Source organism: Danaus plexippus, chromosome 4 (genome assembly GCF_018135715.1).
Source record: "Danaus plexippus chromosome 4, MEX_DaPlex, whole genome shotgun sequence".
NCBI classification, from domain to species: Eukaryota; Metazoa; Arthropoda; class Insecta; order Lepidoptera; family Nymphalidae; genus Danaus; species Danaus plexippus.
Window position 1 is genome coordinate 1,966,134 of NC_083538.1, and position 19,055 is coordinate 1,985,188.

A 19,055-nucleotide genomic window follows, 5' to 3' on the forward strand; every position below is an offset into this window, starting at 1 on the left:
ATTCTTCTCATGAGTAAAACATCTACCTGCCTGTATGTCTGAATTCTGCGATGATGTTAGTTTTAGTTAGTTTTATTTTGTTATGGAAATAAGTTTATCTCGACTTTTTCCATTAAGATAGTTAGATGTATTGAAAACCTATTTAAGGCTGGGTATTGCTGAATAATTGTTGGGTTTCACAACATTTTTGCAAAATCAATGACCAGGTAGGTACTAATTTCATCGCATGCCTTGTTTTTTGAGTTTTATTTCATTTTATTAATCCAATATTTCTGTATGTTGGTTATAATTTAAACATAACAGGTTTTTATTTTCATGAAAAAGTTCTATACTATGCGATTGCTGCGGCATTTAGTAGTTATCAGTTCTGAAGTTTGAAACTATGAAGATCTCTTGATACTATCAAATAAATCTTCATTGCCACGGTTGTAAGACTCATTGAATTTATTAAGATCCAAGTCACTTTTGAAGAAAATTTGTTTATTTTATAAATATAAATCTTAATACTAATAAATTTTCAGTCATGATTTGATGTTGATTATTATTTATCACTCTTCTGTTTCTTGCTTTCAATTTGTTCAATAGTGTCCAGGAGGGAAGTGTCTTTGGTTTCAGGAGTGAGGCACAGAAGACTGCTTGCTAAGAACGCCGCGCATCCGAAAAGGATGGAAGCAGTGGCAGGAGACTAAAACAAAATTATTACATATTATTTTGAAAACAGACAAATTTTCTGACTCTCGTTGATATTTGTATAACAATGAAAAGTTATAGAAATGAAAAAAAGAAATGTAAAATAACTATCTATCTAGGATATAGTCTAATTTGAATATACATATACATATATAGTAGTGTGATTTTTTTACCAAAGCAGGAGTCAGAGGAGACAACATGTTTCCGAATGCTGATGCCAGAGCGCAGAACCCAATCAGCGATCCACGAACGCTTGTTGGAAACAACTCAACCGTGTAAGTAACGACTCCTGTATAGCACGACGATGCTACCAGCTTCCCCAAAAGAAACAGAAAAATTTTGAACCATGCTGTAAAAAATGTTCTAAAATTTATATCCTTTAACGAATTACAAGTAACAAGATGGATGGTGGGTTTTCAATTCGAGCTGATAAATTAAATAAGTGCTAAAGAAAGGAAAACATTGTTCAATTAAAGGAACAACCTTACAACAGTAAAAAGTAAACTTACTGTGTGTGGCATATCCAGATACGATACATGAAATCCCACCCAATAGAAATCCAGTTATCAGTGGTAACTTTCTACCAATTTTGTTCATGAAGAACATGCTTATTAATTCACCAGGAAATGACATCATAGCTGCCAAAAAGAAATTTGTGTATTTGTCTCCAGGCAGTACCACAGAATTAATCAATAGTCCGTAATAAACAAAACTACAAGAAAATCTGCAGTAAGCTGCAACTAAAAATCGTTTCACAATTTCTCTGCTCTTGAACGCCTCAATAAGTGTTTGTTTCTTTACTGGTCCTCCGAGGTTGAACATGGATTTGAGTTTTTCTTCGTCCATGTTATATAAATCTTCAAAATCAATATTAATCTTATTAGTTTTTGCCATTGATTTCAAAACTTCTTTTGCCTGATCACTTTTTCCTTTTAGGATAAGCCATCGAGGGCTTTCATTTACCAGTACAAAATAGGAAAGAAATATTATAGGCGGGGAACAAATTATATAGATTAGTGTTTTCCAATACGGCACTACCATTCCGACTAATGCGAAAATTGCTTCTCCCAAATATATTGAATATGAGAATAAAACTCCAGCAAGGACTCTTTTATTTAAGCCCGCAATTTCAACCACTGAAAGAATAAATATCAAATGCATATTATATAACATTTACAAATTGAAAGTAAGGATGCTTGTGAAATAAATTAAGTTTTAAATAACTTACTTAAAACAGCCCCCGATGTGTACACTCCTCCGGAAATAACAGCTTCTAAAAACTCTATAAATATATATAAGTTATAGTTAGGCGCTAGGGTCTTGAAGTTGCCTACAAAACAACCTAGACCGCAAATAATCAAAGTAGTTCTGCGACCCAAACTGTCAAAAGAAAAATATCGAATAGTTTTATTAAAAGGACAGTCAATTGATATATGTAGTCGAGGGGTTGTTTTTACTTACTGGTCAGCCATTACGCCACCAATAAGCATCGCCAAGGCCATACCAGCGCTGTGAACTAATCCCACCAAGTTTTTCATCCAAGGTTTACATGCTAAGTTGAACTGGAAAAAGTAAAAAACTTTCATTACACCGACACCAAAAAACCTATGATCCTTCTCAAGGTTCTATAGATATTTATGTACGCAAAGGAGACCTTTTGAAACGTTGACTAAAAATACACGAAAAAAACTAAGGTCTAACCTGATTACTTATTGTATGTGGTTTCGTAAATCCAAAATAGTTGAATGTTATGAGTTAGTTGTATTCATTTAAAAGTTAAACATTTCGGGAAAGTTTATTAACCATATAACATAATATTCTCTGACCGATTGACAGCTAACAGCGTGCTGGTGTTAAATTTATTTAAAATTTGAAAACGTTTTATAATTTATATTTAAGAATCTTGATAGTTTCATCAACTGAGGCCAGCGGACTACTTAATCATTATTAATGCATTTTAGATGTTTAGCGGATAAAAGCATTCCTTTTAGCAGACGATATAATAAAACAAACGGTTGTAAATTTCATCTAAATTAATATGATAATCTGAAATAGTGTTTAGATAAATCTCTTCTCTTTGTTAACGACATGTTATCAAAATGTAGAACGGTTTGCAACACACCAAAGAAGACACTAGAATTAAAATGAGTACTAGAACTTTTGTTTTACATATTTTATCTACTATTTATTTTTTATAATCAACGAGAGGATGAAATATAAAATTTACATTTCCTTAGTTTATTTAGTATTTATCAATGCACCGACGCTATGTTTATGATTATATCATACCATCTTTATCATAAGTAAATAAGGATTAATATTTTTTTTCACGCATCAGTTTCTTGTGACGAGCGTTCAAAATTTTCTTCCTAGTTACTTTTACAATAAGCATTTTGATGATTTATTTTACAACACCATTTTAAAACACTGAATAATTCTTATTTTAAAAACATTCATAAGTGGTTTAAAAAAGTAGGATTACTGTATTTTAAATGTTAGTAATTAAAATGTTTTCTTTGATTAGGTAAAAAATCCTCTATCGTTATTGGTAATAAAAAATTACCTCAGGAATTATAGTGTCATGGTTCTCATAAATCCAATCCGTGCACTTTTCTACAGCCCCCGTAAAACTGCTGTTAGTGCATACACCACTGTTTAGATAAGTGTGGTTTAAAATAGGTTTGGTGCATGGGTCGATGTTGCTCGGCCACCAGGGGACGGAGTATGTTGCATTTGAGGAATCGCATTCCGTTATCCGACACCTGTTAAATAAAAACAAGTATCATAACTATATTGTAGTGTGAATAGAGTTAAAAATGATATTGCTCATTAAACTCACCTGTATTGGACACCGCCAGCCACGAATATGTAATTAACATTATTTATCGATAGAAAAAGTATCGGTAAACTGACCAGAATGTATTGAAATATTTGGTATCTTCCAAACTTGACCAAAATATCCGTAACACTGGCCGTTTGGGGACCAGCAGCCTCACGACTAAGGACCATTTCTAATCTTAAATGTCTTATCAAATATAAAGATATATTTTATAGTAATATGAAACTATCACGTCTCCATATTAATGAAGTAACTTTTGACTTATGTAAGAAACATGACTCTATCAACATGTAAACCCCCACTGAAAGCAAGAACCATTATATCGTTATATAAGTAAGTTTGCATTATTTGAATTTGTACTTACAGTATATTTTTCGAGGGATTAATTAATTGTTTGTCGTAATAATACAAAAACAAAGTGATAACTGGGTATCAGACTATTGAGTCAGTTGGTTGCAAGATATGTATAATAAATTGTTAATAAGATGAAAATTTCTTTCACAATAGTTTTTATAAATTGTAAGTACAATTGTTTAATAGTATATCATATTATATAATAAGTCCACTCAGCTATCTTCCGGTTTTATTTTACTATCAAAATAAGTACTGACAATATTTTGTTTTGGCATGATAAAAAATAGATTTCGTCTACGAAGATTGTAAATAATGTTAAGATCACATAACGCAACTCGGGTATTTCTGTAAGATAACATGTGATTACTTTATCAGAGTATCAATTATTTACGACTATATTTGTTTGAGAAAAAAATATTTTATTTTAATTTTTCAAGACTATGGATCGCTTAAACAGTAACGTTATCTTTATTTAGCAATAGTTAAAACTATATACATAGAAATAAAAGTGAAATCTGTTGGTAAATATATATATAACTAGTATTGTACACTCCCTTGTGAAATGATAATCACACTCATAAATTCTTGTGCTCAGAAAACCTCAAAATATATATTTGTGAAATGCTTTCTTAAATATTTGATTATACTTTCAGTAACCAAACTGAACGGCAATTATTGAGGGAACGCCTTGGTCGGCTTGTTTATGTTTTCGAAATAACGAGACCACTTTTCAAAACTTTCGAAGAAGAGTGAAATAAAATAATATTATGGGAAAAAAGTCGCAAGAATCTAGATGAATCGTGGTAGTTCACTCATAGACACTTCACTGCTGCTTTACTTTTACAAAGTATAAGAACCACGTCTCTTATCAGAGCACGTATGAATTATATCGTTACATTTTAGTTTAATCTGGAAATGTTAATATTTTCTGAACAAATACCCTTTGTACATTTAAAACATGATGTAATAAAGAAAAAATATATATATGGATGGATGAGTGTTGAATTTTAAATAGTTCAAAGTCCCAGTAACTTATTGAATGCGGAAGGTATAGTACCTTCAAAATGGCCTCTATCCAATAGCAGACATGAACGATGGGACACATGTACTTTAAAATCAACAACCGCCCGAGGTCTTTTTTTTTTATTATAGCTATAAAATTATGCAATAAAGTGTTAAATAATATATATACATACATACATACCATTTTGTTTTGAATTTTTTCCCACGTTCCTTTGCTCTGTATTTATATGAATTTTAGGATTATCACAGTTCCAGTTTTTACCTGGAGGTATTAATTATTATTGATATAATAGCTGGACAGAATAATATTCAAATGAAACTAGTATTATTCGGATTTACTACGCGGATTTTATTATTTAAAAACTACATAATCCCGACGTTTCGGTTACTTTTGCAGCAACCGTGATCACCTCGTCTGCCCGTGAATTTTCGCGAGTATTCATTTAAATGAATACTCGCGAAAATCTTAGAATAATATTCGCCTTCACACATAGACACAGAACTATTGGCATGTACGCAATCACGAGCTTGAATAGTTACACTGCGTACTGAGCGTCAAATAATTTTTTATTCCCAAATCTTCAGACATTATAGAATTAACTTAGGTTGGTGAATGAGTAACGAGAAACGTTTAGTTTTTAGTGTGACGATGCCAACCTATGATAAGCCTACTGGAATCAGATACAAAATTGTTCTAGCTTAGATACTGAAAAGTTTTAATTACCGTACAGAACGCCCTAACATAACATCCAAAGATCAATACTTTAATTTTCACCGAACCAGCCCGTCTTATAAAACCTATCTCCATCTCTGATATTGGGTAGAATCACGAATGGAAATTCCTTATTATGTGTTGTTATTAATTAATGAAATAGTTAAAACTGTTTTCTTTTATTTTATGGTGTGCTGAGCTGGCTATGGGGATAGTTTTCTTATATTTAGAATTGGGAAAATGTCTTATTACTGTATCAAAGGGGCGTTTTATGTATTGAGATATGTTTGCTGAGAACTCAGCGATTCTGCCTTTAGCTGCACTGTCAGTTTTATATCTGCTCCTATATTTTCCGAAAGTGTTATTGTGAAATTTTTATTTCATATAGAAAATAAATCAAATTTATACATGGATATATTTTTTTATAATTTTGTATGAGAAGGTAGCTTCTTATGACTTATGTTTCTATTTCTTTTCTTTCTGGGTTAGGTTAGATTTCTTATTTCTTCTTTCACCACCAAACTCTTTTGTATGTGTATTTAAACATTTCACTCCAATTTCATGACTTTTAAATATGAATACAAAAAAAATAAATGCGTTATGATATTCCACTTCAAGTGGAAAACCCACTAGCAAGCACACTCTTACGTCAGCAGTTAGGATGAGACAGACTTGTATTTCACATCACGAGTTACTCCAAAATTGTTATCCGCGATATATATTTTTAGAACGTCTTGCCTAGTTGTGATCATTACGATTTTAGCTGCAAGTTGTATTAATAACAAGCTCCAATTTGCTAAATCTTACAAAATACACAAACTGAATACAATTTTTTTTCATAATGCATAGTACTCACTTATGTACATGTGTTATTGACTATTTTAATACGTAATAAGGTCTAATTTACTAGCATGTGTCAGGTGGTACTCATTATATAAATGTGTAATTAAAGTATATTTTAATTGCTTCATTTATAACTTAATTATTATTGTATTATTTTATGAACTAGCAGTGGGGGAGTATTAAACTTTTCGGTCTTATAATGCCTTATCACTATTAAATAATCTACTATCGGTTTCTACATCCGTAGATACGTAAATTTTATTCTTTCTTATTCTTAACTTCAGTAAAGACATGAGAATTGGAATATTTAATATTGAATTACAATATGATATCAACAATATTTTTTTAGCGTATATTTTTTGATAAATAAAAAATACATAAAATATAATTTAGACTTATAATTTATATATATAAGCTTTATAAATGAATTATATTACACAATACTCCATAATGCATTAAGTAATGTATGTGTTGAAGTATTCTTCAAGGCTACTTTTCAGTTTTGTCTTTATTTTAAAAATAATATTCATTTATTTAGTAGACATGAAGAACAATGTCTTCAGCATACTTCATAAATATTAATCGTTTTAAGAAGGCAGTGTCAGAGGTATTCAGATTTAGATACCCTAATTTATAAAGGCTGGTGGTGTCATCTGTTGTAACAACAATCAAATCTCAAACAATTATCTACTAAATAAATTGTCAACGTTAGATTAAATAAACAAGAAAATTAATTATTAGTAAATTTGAAAATCTTTTTTGAGCATTAGAATCTCAAAATCAGGTTAATTTTAAAGCACAGTTCATTAAGGTAATATTGGGAAACCAATTCTTAAGACTAATAATATCCAAAGTAGCTAAATGCAAAAATAGTCATGAGCATACACGTGATTGTGACAGTCGTTTGGAAGGGTGACAACACCCTATTATTGAAGTATAAGATCTTTTCGCTTAGACACATAGGCACGTTATACCATTTTTTCTACTTGATATATTTTATATCCAAGACTAATCAACAGATTTTGCGGCGCGTTGAATAACAATAGAAACAAAGAAGGAAGATAATTTTGAAAAGGCCTTTTGTGTGTTGAAACATAGTTTTATCAATGTCACAGTACGCTGTTGAATGTGGAACAAACAAAACCTTTTAAATAACTTTTAGCTACAGATGAATTTTATGGATACAATAAATGATTGCTCCAGACGAAACACTGTCGACATTTAGTAATAATTGTGGTTTACTCGGTTCTGTAACGAACTTTAATCAAAACGGTTTATTTTGTATGTATAGAATGACTTCTATGGTATTTTTTGAAAGCCTTTCATCACATGACAGCGATAACTGAGTTTATTTTTGGAGATTAACAAATAGTTACATCGTCTGCCACTATTTTCTATTCAAACAATCCTTCAACTCAGCTGTTTGGATTTTTGACACGAACCCGTTACATACAGAAAACGCATGTATAGATACGCGTTCTTGTATATATTAGAGTTAGATGGACTATGATCTATACAAAAAAAAAAGCTACAATTAAAATACATATTCTTCTGACTTCAGACGTAAGTTGCACTTTATCAGTTCTTTCCTAAACTACTAACACTTGTGTATATAAAAGGGCATAAAAATAACCTATAAAATACAATAAAAAAAGGGTTTTAATATATATACGAAGTTTTTTAATGACAGACTGGAAACGCTCCATATGCAGGGCGACAATGCAAACTGATGGTACGTAATACAATACTTTATTGTTTTATTGCTAATAGACTTAACTCAACCTTAATATCATACTTGTGTTTGAAATTACGTTATTCTTACAGAAGAAGTTGGGCTATTACACTACAAGTAAAGAATTTGAGTTTTTCGACGAACACTCATTTCTCCAGCTTCATTCTTTTTTCTAATCTGATAATCAATAGCTGGTAGGCCCTCAGGCCTGAAGTAATTTTTTATGATTTATTCTGGACACTAAGTCACGTTATAGTTTGATGGAATATTACTGCGAAAGGTATTGCAGAGCCCAGGATAATTAGCTTATTGAACGTATTCCAAAACCTCTATTATACGATTTACAGCAGAATCCTAATTTAAAATGAATTTGAAATGCCTTAAAGCATAAAATTTTAAGTAAATGTTCATTGTTTAAGAAAATTAGACGAAAAACACCACCAAAGAATAACAATTTAAACGAGTATGGGTCACAAAAATCATAATATATTTTTAAGATAACCTTTGTTGTTGTGTTAGTGTATTGGTAGTAGTAGAAATTATCGCCTATATATCATTTGATGGATGATATGTGTATGATATTAAAACATCGTATAATAAAGAGCAGAAAGTTAGAAATAAATATACATTTATAGTCAAAATAATATGAATTAACTCTCCTGGAACTTACTTGTAAATTACACTTTCATATGTTAATAGATTCACAAACAAAAAAAAAACACAAAAGTAGAATTTTCCGATTTTGGGAATTAAAACTGGTACCAAATCCTTTGTAATTGGTGTAGCTTAAATAACGTAAAAAAATCAATATTTTATAATATCATCGCAATATATATATATATATATATATACATTGTAATATAATTTAATTAAAAAATATACATTTTTTTTAAATTAGATCAATCAATTGTATGTTATTACCATATTATATTAAAATAAGTATGCAATAAAGTAAAATAAGGCAGCTACATAGACACTCAGTAAAATGTAAATGATGTAGCTTGAGTTGCATAACGTTAAAAAAGAGTTATCTTTGAAGTCTTTATTATTTAAATAATAATCATAGAAACAACAAAACATTCTCAATTAGATTTGGGTGTTTCTGAACGTATTATAAAAGAGGCTTATGTTGACTTTAACATTAACTGTAACATGTCATTTCAATAATTACGAATATATTATTCTTTATTTAAAATTCCATTTTCCTAAAATAAATTATGAAAAGATAAAAGGTAAAAGGCCAAATTTTAATATGTAAATACTAAGTAATCAATAATATAGATTCAAGAAACAGATTGTTTTCTTAACTTTTACTTATTTGAGTAGGAACTTGCTTATGATGGGAGCGTTCACTTTGTTGCGGTGATTGTGAATTCCGGTTATATCCATGACTTAAAGGATAGATCTTGGAACACCTTACACCGGTCAGGCAAATACTGTAACTACGGTCAGCTGGTGTGAGTTATTTCACGTGTCGACCAACTACTTTACAACGCGTCTCGGTAGACCGTAAAGCGACATTTAATACATAAACTAAATAAACTTCACTCCAGTATGCGTTGCACAAGTTTGTATCGTCACACTAAGTATGAATTCTCATTCAATAACCTATGTCAATAATGTAATTTGAGATGCTTTATGAATGAAAAACTGAAAACGCAAACATGGGGTGAGAGTATAGAGAAAAACAATAAGTTGGTAGTCGTTATACAATTCCACTGTCTTTTTCTGGATACGTTGAACTTTTGAAAGATTTTCGCTAGTTTGCTCGTACACTTAAATGGAACAATGATTGTTGTATATATGTATTTTACCATTTATCCTATTATTTTAAATGTTAAACGAAATTTCGGTTACTACGGCTAAACAGCAACCGTGATGTGAGTGATCACAGGCAGACGAGATAATAGATATTTTAATTTTTCTCCCTGTTATAGAATTCTTGATCTAAACTCTAAATCATTATAACTATCAGGAAATAAAAATCACAGTGAGTTCAAATTTTCAGGAGATGGCTCTTTTAAAAAGAAATATGGTAGTTCCTCCCGCTACATACAAATTATGAAAGTCAATAAGTAGTAGTAGTTAGTAATATTTTTAACCTAAGACCGAAACTTTTTCGAAATATAGCTTTTAATTCCCCAATACGTTTTTCATATTATTATAAAATTTTGAATTTCAGTGAATTATATAACGTTTAATGTTTTTGAACGCTGAATTTGAACAGCCAATAGCTTTATTCTAACCAAAGCAAACTACATTAAATGTCAAACAACATTGTGTTTGTTTCAATTTTATTGACATCCTCGTTTATTAGTGTTTAAGAAGTATTTTTCGAAATATATATATTAGTTTCCATGAAATTGCAAGAAGTTACCATATTTTAGTTAAACTGTACAAATAAAATAAGGATGAAGAAGTTACGCTACTGTGAAATTACTTACAATTTTAAAGTGAGTTATTCCTATATGTGACGGGCAATGATATTAAAGATAAGATGAAGCTGATATTTCTAGTGTTCCTTTTTTATACGAGTATCTCTAAATCAACAAGAGCCTCGAATGAAACCTGCACAGAGGCGAACTCTCGATGTGATTATAAGTCGAATGTTCGGATGTTAGCAGATACTTTGGCTAGTAAGTTTAATGATATTATTATTAAAGAACTCGGCAGCGAATATACCTCGCACTTAGAGATACGAACAGCTCATAAAGTAAGCCGATATCACACTACAGACATCAGTACTTTATCAAATATTGTAGATAAATTGGATTATAAACTGTCCTCAGCAATTAATATACTAAAAGAAATGAATAAGGTCATGGATAAAAATGATACTCCGTCCTTCACACATCCATGTCCATTTAATTCAATACGCAAATCAGTCTTCATTAAGAGAAATGGTTTTCATGATTTGTCTTCCATAACAATGAAAACAAATATCATGGGTCGTTTCAAAGACTTAAAAGTTAAAAGGCAATATTATTTATCCCATTTAGACTATGCTACGGACAAAGATTGTGTAACTATGCCACATTCGAACTTAAGATACCTATACCATAAAATAGTGCATCCTAAACCAAAATTATTTGTCTTTATAATTGATAATAACATGAAGTTTGAATTACTCCAACATGCAGTTGATATTGCAAAAGAAATTACTTATTCTCTGCAACACATCGATCTCATTGCCTTAAAAATCACAAATATGACCAATTTTATGAAGTTTGAGGACACATGTAGCAGCGACGGTATGTCAAACTTAGGAAATGCAACAGACAACAACAAAATGCTTTTTCGAGAATACTTAAACACTTTAGAAGTGGCAACCACTAATGTATCACCATCGGCAATCAACAAAGAAATTAAAAGTTTACTTGCAGAAAAGAAAATACCCCTTCAAAAACTTTTCATTTTCTTAACTGATTCCAAAATTATAAGCGATGATGCCTGGCTAAAACTCTTTCCTATGCCTGAAAAAAATGAGCTTACGAAATTCTCCATTGGCCTGATACAAGAGAATTCTGAGAGGAATTCCTCCCTGAAAATATTACATTTTGAGAAAATGCATAATCATTCCAACCACTCTATGGTCAAACTGCATATTAACAGTGGTGATGTTGTTGGACAAGTTGCTTCAGCATTCATTTCTCTCTTGCCGAGTGATTATAAAGAGGAGCTTAAAGCTGAAGGCCCCTCATGGGAAGCCACCGAAAGAGACTTCATGATATCTTTACTTTATCCCAAAGCGAGTGGTATACTGGGATTGGATCTACATTGGTCAGATCTGGCTGAAGATATAATATATTTTAAAGGATCAAATGAAAACAAGAGAGCTTTTGTGATAGATTTTTCTGGCACAGTTATTATGCACACATATTTTCCTCGACCTGAGTCAACTACGGACAAAATTAAATTTACTAATCTAGAAACGATTGAGGCTCACAGTTTCATGGACGTTGTTAAAAAACAATTGCTATCGCAAGTTACTGGAAACTACACAGTGGAGATAAAAGATTCTTCTAGGTCAATAACATATTCATGGAAATGGGTACAAGATTTATATGTTGTTTGTATAGTGCACGAAGTCCACAGCAATTCAACATTGTTAAATAAAAGTAATATATTTTTTACTAAAACAAGCAAAGAAATATTGTTTCACAGGCTGGATTTGTTTCCACCAAAAACGGGTAAAATCTGCCGGCACTTTAAACAGATAGCAACTATAGATCAGGGTACTGTTTATTTGAGCCCTTCCAGTTTCGAGTCTCCATTTACATACTTATACGATATGGGTGACGGTCAGGAAGCTGTTTCATACATGCAAAATTATTTGGCCTATTTACGAAGTGTGGCTCATGGTCTTCTATCCAACCCAGGCTTAAAGAACGAAATACAGCAAGATGTAGGTTTTCTTAATTCTATACTATCCTTCTATAAACGTCAACATTTACATGGGCCGTATTCTAAGTATATAGTTAGAAGATACGCTGTCACTGAAAACGGGGTACTAGTAATGTTTCCCGGCACCGTTTTGGAATATGATTATGAACCGGTCAGGAGGCCTTGGTATATATTTGCTCTAAATAATCCCGGTACTATTATTTTAACACCGCCCAACTTAGATGTAGGAGGAGCTGGTTACATTGTAACCATTTCGTATGCTGTAAGAAGCCCCATATATCCTACCATGGTTGTTTCTATGGATGTCACCATGGGTTTCCTTTATAAACTATTGATTGATAGTTTTTCACAATGTGCCATGTCGAACGTTAAGTGTTTCATAATGAATAACCGGGGTTATTTGATCTCCCATCCCGGGTTGATGGATCCCAATAGTTCCGGACCGATAGAGCAACAACACATAACCCACAAGGAATCAATGATAGCCATTGACATGTTAAACCACAAGGGTTTTGTAAAGAAAAGGTTATGCAGCAACTTCTATGATAAAACTATTCAGAGATTTTATGAATTCAATAATTCTTTGACGAATATTTTGTCAAATATGGTGTCGGCCGATCACTGTGTACATTATTACGTAGCTTCCATTCCTGGAACCAACGCTTTTATAGGCGTCGTCAACGCCTCTTGCAGCATCGGGGCTTTCTGTCCATGCAGTATGGTAGACCGTCTGTGCCTAAATTGTAACAGAATGGAACAAACTGAATGCGAGTGTCCCTGCGAATGTAGCTCAGAGTTGTATGATTGTCCCAATGCGAATGCAACAAAACTAAATGAAAACATTCCTCTCTGTGGTATGATGCCCGAAAATAACCACCACAAATCACATTTCTTCCACAATTTCGCTGAAAACCTCAAGTCCTGTTTTGATTTTCAATGCGAGACATATCTTTCCCATTCTTCTTGTTTGGGTGTTTTAGGTTGTGAGTGGTGTCAGATAGACGCAGATGGACATTCACCGTTGGCAACTCCATTCTGTACTTCCCAATCTACTTGTTTTAATGGAGTCTTGGGCGCAGTGACTCCTTACGGTGAAGGTACCTTCGGCCACATAAGTCGAGACGCCTTCGCCAATTATTCCGCGATCGGTCCAATAGTGGGTTGCATCGTGACAGTGAGTCTGATTATCGCCGTGGCTATTTATTGCTACCGACAGAACACTACAACTGATAGCTGTCACAATCTATATGTAGACGGCCCTGAGACTTGGCACGACCCAGACGTCCAAATGAGTCATATGCCCACTGACGACCTACTCGATCCTTCTGGTCAGGATAAGTTGTTGGAAATAGAGGCGCCCATATCTCCATATCGCGTCATCACTGGATATAGACGGCCTCATACCGCTGGTGGTTCAGATCAAGGTTATTCAACCATGACGCCCCACGAAGACTCAGAAGCCACTGGTTTTTCCGTCAACGATCCAACCGTTTTATCCGACGATACGAAATCCGATGCCAGTTTCCCAGCACCCCCAAAAATCAAACCAAGAGTCAAAGTTGCTGATCTCACAATGACGATTCTTCCATGTGGCAAGAACAGTGTCCTAGCTCCCGTCACAGTCCACAGACATATGGAAGCCTCTTAATTATAAATACTACCTCTTTTGTAAATAAACTATGATAACAGTGAAAATATATTAAATTGTGTTGTGATATATTATAATAATATTATGTTTTAAAGTCAATTTTTAACATTTTTGTTCGAACAAACCGTAACCAGTGTAACAAATAGCAGTTGTTATTTTTAAATTATTAATAAGAATTTAATTTTAAGTGAACATAAAATGTGTTATTTTTATAAACTCATGTATTTCATGTACCAACTAACCGGAGTTACTACGTTTGTGTAAGTTTAAAATAGTAGTAAACTATCTTTACATTTAACTGCCATATTTATATAACAAGCCAATATTCAGTATAGTTTTCATGAAGTCTATTACATATTTTAGTATAAAAATGTATAAATTATGCTAGTTTAAGCTACGGCCAACAAATATATAGCATAGGTAGCTATTCGCCCAACTACTTATTATCTGTTCCCTTGAATGGTAATTTTTGTGATAATTTTACTTCAAAACTCAGTTACTTCTTAATGTGTCAATATAAGTACTTAAATATAATTTTACATAATGAAATCCGTCTGTATCATGTATACTTAAATAACTTTAAGTTTACTTTAAGATTGCTATTTTTATATATTACTCCAGTGCCTCCTGTTGTGTTGTAAGCATATTTAATTAAGACTGATTAGTGTTGCATTTATTTAATGTAATAAATTTTTCAAGCGAAAATCATCTGTGTTTTTGTTGATCAGTTTTGTTGGATACGTGTGGCTAACAGTAACAAGTTCATATTTATGTAGTGAAACTTCTTATGCGACTTCCAATAAGGTTGCGTTAAACGTTTAACGCTCATGGGGGGGGGGGGATACAAAGAGACAGCGAGAGGGAATGCGTCGCGACCCAACGCATGCAGGCAATCAATTGTGACTTGTAAGTAATGGTAATAAAGTTTGTCTCAAAGAAACACTAAAAATTCCTTAAAATTCAATTTCTATCTCTTCCTGTTTTCGTTCCAAGTTTCACTTCTTCCACGCGGAGGGACTTCATTCACAATATTTTTTTTATTAATTTTAGAATAAAATCTTACTAAGATTTGTGAATATTTTTGGTTATTATTTCTTATAAATTTTCTTAAGAAGATCAAAGTTTAGTGTAAAATATTATCCAGGTTCAATTTTTAGAAGATTTCATCATTATTTACGATTTTATTATATTTTTCTAGTGTTTTCATTAAAACAAGATTAATAAAAGGTAATCTCAAAATGTCTTAATTTAGAATAGCTATAACTATGTCTGAAAGTATTAAATGTTAAATTATTTATGGTCAACACAGTCGTTTTTCAAATTTGCTCGTTTTCAAAGTCGTTTTTCACGTGGATTTAGATGGTAAAATTACAGTCAAAAACGTTTAGGTACATGTAAGATTTTGAGATCACAAAACTATGCCATTTCTAAAAGTTGATGTTAAAATGTCCTTACTGTTGATGTATATAAATCCTGTGGTGAACATCAGTTGCGCTCAGAGAGAAATTAAGATTTGGCTGAAAATATGTGTGAGCTTGGCTTAAAGGAGACGGACATTAAAAAAAATCAATATCTGCTTATTTACTGCCTCTAAGGCGGAACATAGCTCGCCCCATAAGCTATACATATCTAAGTCTGAAACCGACGCAGACCAAGTGGCGGGTAAAACTACTATTATAAAGACGAATATCAATTTGTCAAATATGACGTTCTCATCAATTGTCAAAGCGGGTGTAAATTGAAACACACAACTGTATATATATATATTTATTCATCAAATCGAATATGTGTGTGTGTGGGTTGCGGCGAGGCGGGTGCGAGTGTGTGCGGCGCGGTGCGAGCCAGCACGCGTGTGCGGCCTCGTGTCCTTTTACACGCGCGTGCTGATTCCGCGCGCCGCCATTGCTCTTGCTCGTCGGAACCGCGGAGTACTAACGCGTGTGTATTGCTAGTACAATACTGTAATAATTAAGACATATTTTATAGTGACTTAACTGAAAACTTGAAAATAATTGAACTGCCAATGACAATAAGAGATTATTTTTTATCTATGATCAATTTATTAAAAAAAAATAATTCTAGTTTTTTCTCAGACGCTACAATAATATTATTTAGACGACAATAATCTGTAATACAGATAATAATAATGTAAGGTAATTATTTTCAAAATTAATTTTATATACAAATAGTTACTGAACGAATACTTTGTGAAGTTAATGGTTGCAAACAATTATGGTTCACTTATTATTTCAGTGATATATGTATTTGAACCGTTGGTTTGTGAACGTGTTACGTACCTCATCGGCCGCTTTGGAAGAATCAAAGCGTATTATGACTTCAGACTGTCCCTCTTTCGCCTCGACATGTAGAACATGAATGTTAGTTTTGATCTGCAATAGAGACGTTTTGTAACGTTTAGACAATTTAATATACACATATATATAAGATATGTTAATAATTTTTTTTCTTCATTTTTTACACATGTGTGGAAATTATTTTTCTTATCAATATAATATGTTATACATACAGTTCTTTTCAGTAACCTCACATCTAGACAAGGTTCCTTTAGATTCTCCTTAACAAATACTCCCGGTATCTTTTGTAACGGCTCTAAATTCTTGCCGCTTTCTATGTCCGGTGTGGTGTTTACTGTAAGCAAATTGTATGACACTGTTAGTGTCTAAATTAGTTAATATTATGTTATTATATTCAGTCGTATCATTCAGTCTTGCTACTGAGCGTGGTACATATGTTACCAACTTAATATAGTTATATTGAATACTACAGAACAAATCTATAAGTAAGTTATATGTTATTGGTTTTTATATATATATATATACCTGGTACTTCGATAGCTGGATCTGGTGGGAGTATTCCAGGGTAGGTGTGCTTCCTATTCTGCCAATTACTTTTAATTTCCTTCATGTATTTCCTTTGTAGATTGAGATATTTATTCCTAAGAGCTTTCCATTCACATTTGGGTAACACTTGCAGACCCCAGAGAGCTCCCTTGGATACTTCACCTTTAGCGAGAGCCTTCGATTTGCCCTTTTCTTTGGAAGAGCGTTTTTTAACTTTTTTCTTCCTTGGAACTTCATCGGTCATTTCATCGTGACTTGTTATATCGTCTTTGGATTCTGCATCTGTTATTTTAGTTTCCTGCGAAAGAAAATCAACCAATGTATTGAGAATAAATAATCTACAGGGTTCATACCGAGAGCCATATAATATATAGATTTACCTCACATGCTGTAGAGATATTTTCCTTAGACTCCTCCTAAAAACAACAGATAAACAATATTCTCGCATATTTTAATGTTATAATGTAAAAGCAAAATGTCTGACATTGTCAACTTATTAAAAAATGTTTTTAATATGCATCTATTCAGACAATATTTTTGTTGTATAAATTTTTAAATAGAATAATTATCATACAGAAACATAATTTATATCAAACAGGTAACATATCCACAACTATTTGAAAAATAAATGAAACACAGTTAACTATTATTTCTGAACGTAGTTTAGGAATAACAAAATAATTGTTTTATATACCGTTGGTGTATCCAAATTTTTTTCACTATCAGACTCGTCCTGTTTTAGGTCTAGGCTTTTCGGTTTTTTCTCCTTAATCTTTTTAGATTTCTTTTTAGGAGGCTCATAGTTGTTCTCTGATAACTCTGCTGGTTCCGCACTGAACATTTTGATGGAAGATAATTCCTCCGGGGGCATACATGATGGTAATTTACATCCCATTTTGGTAAATGTACTGATACAGTTTTGAGCGTCTTGAGGTGATGCAAATTCTATGAATGCAAAACCCTGAAATTAATTTAAAAAAAATTAAGTTGATAGTGGGAACCATTGTTTTTATTGACCAGTGCTATTTCTTCAATCTAAAATCTCAAGAATCTATTTTACCTCCATTTTCATATTGAGATCTTAACAGCTGTTACAAAACCATCAAAAAAAAACTTGTTTTATTAATGTAAATTGAAAATCTAAAAGTTACTTTATTTGGTAATAATTAATTTAAGAATTTTGCTAACATACATATTTTCACAGATATTAAATAATAAAAAAGCACCTTGTTTTTCTGTGAGTTCTTAAACTTTGGCAGTGATATATATGCAACTTGTCCATAGTCAGAGAAAACTCTATCCAGCCAATTAAGACTTGCTGTAACTGGTATTGACTCAACATAGATGGTCCTCTGGTCTGCATCATATGGAAGCATTGGAGTTTTCCTAGCGACCTACAATATCATCAAACATTTTATTTATTTTGCAATACTCGGACCTTCTTTAATGTGATGAAAAGAAGTAAGAATATAGCATTAAAATATGAAAAAATTATTGTTTACTTTGGTTTTGTCTTCTGATAATTCCAAAAAAGTTGAGTGCTTCATGGCCTTAACAATATCACCAACATCCTGAGTCATAGATCGAATCTTATTAAATTTCAAAAATTCTGTTATCGGTACATAAGGATCGTTTTTAACCAAATCCCCTAAAAATCTATCTTTACTGAGATTAGCATCGCTAAAGTAGAATTCCATTTGTTTCATAATATTCTCATATATCTGCTTTTTCCGATGTCGAACCCGTTTTCGGGGGCTGTTATCAAGTTTTGTTTCTTCGATAACTTCGGCACTTTCGGATTCAGACATAATGTTAATTAAATTACTTAACTAATATTTTTTACCGCTTCTAATACGAAACTTCAAAATATGCAAATAACAGTCAAGTTCTGACTAGTGATTGTACTGACACTTGAACATTTGACGTTTGGATGAAGATTATGATAAAGA

General features: G+C 32.1%; 3 protein-coding genes across 3 annotated transcripts; 1 reads left to right on the forward strand and 2 right to left on the reverse strand.

Annotated features, from left to right (window-relative positions):
• Positions 1 to 463: 463 nt before the first annotated feature.
• LOC116768784 (solute carrier family 22 member 3-like) lies at positions 464 to 5,246 on the reverse strand. Its single transcript, XM_032659608.2, has 8 exons — positions 5,088 to 5,246; positions 3,530 to 3,830; positions 3,254 to 3,452; positions 2,152 to 2,252; positions 1,919 to 2,070; positions 1,200 to 1,826; positions 864 to 1,039; positions 464 to 685 (listed from the first exon to the last, which is right to left on the reverse strand). Exons 2-8 carry the CDS (start codon positions 3,697 to 3,699, stop codon positions 542 to 544), a joined length of 1,569 nt encoding a protein of 522 aa, XP_032515499.2. The 5' UTR covers positions 3,700 to 3,830; positions 5,088 to 5,246; the 3' UTR covers positions 464 to 541.
• A 5,225-nt stretch (positions 5,247 to 10,471) lies between these two features.
• LOC116768587 (VWFA and cache domain-containing protein CG16868) lies at positions 10,472 to 14,950 on the forward strand. Its single transcript, XM_032659332.2, has one exon. The coding sequence runs from the start codon at positions 10,691 to 10,693 to the stop codon at positions 14,243 to 14,245; it is 3,555 nt and encodes a 1,184-aa protein (XP_032515223.2). The 5' UTR covers positions 10,472 to 10,690; the 3' UTR covers positions 14,246 to 14,950.
• A 1,047-nt stretch (positions 14,951 to 15,997) lies between these two features.
• LOC116768665 (la-related protein 7) lies at positions 15,998 to 19,017 on the reverse strand. Its single transcript, XM_032659442.2, has 8 exons — positions 18,609 to 19,017; positions 18,333 to 18,500; positions 17,801 to 18,067; positions 17,487 to 17,522; positions 17,086 to 17,404; positions 16,773 to 16,894; positions 16,543 to 16,635; positions 15,998 to 16,204 (listed from the first exon to the last, which is right to left on the reverse strand). Exons 1-8 carry the CDS (start codon positions 18,912 to 18,914, stop codon positions 16,013 to 16,015), a joined length of 1,503 nt encoding a protein of 500 aa, XP_032515333.2. The 5' UTR covers positions 18,915 to 19,017; the 3' UTR covers positions 15,998 to 16,012.
• Positions 19,018 to 19,055: the final 38 nt, after the last annotated feature.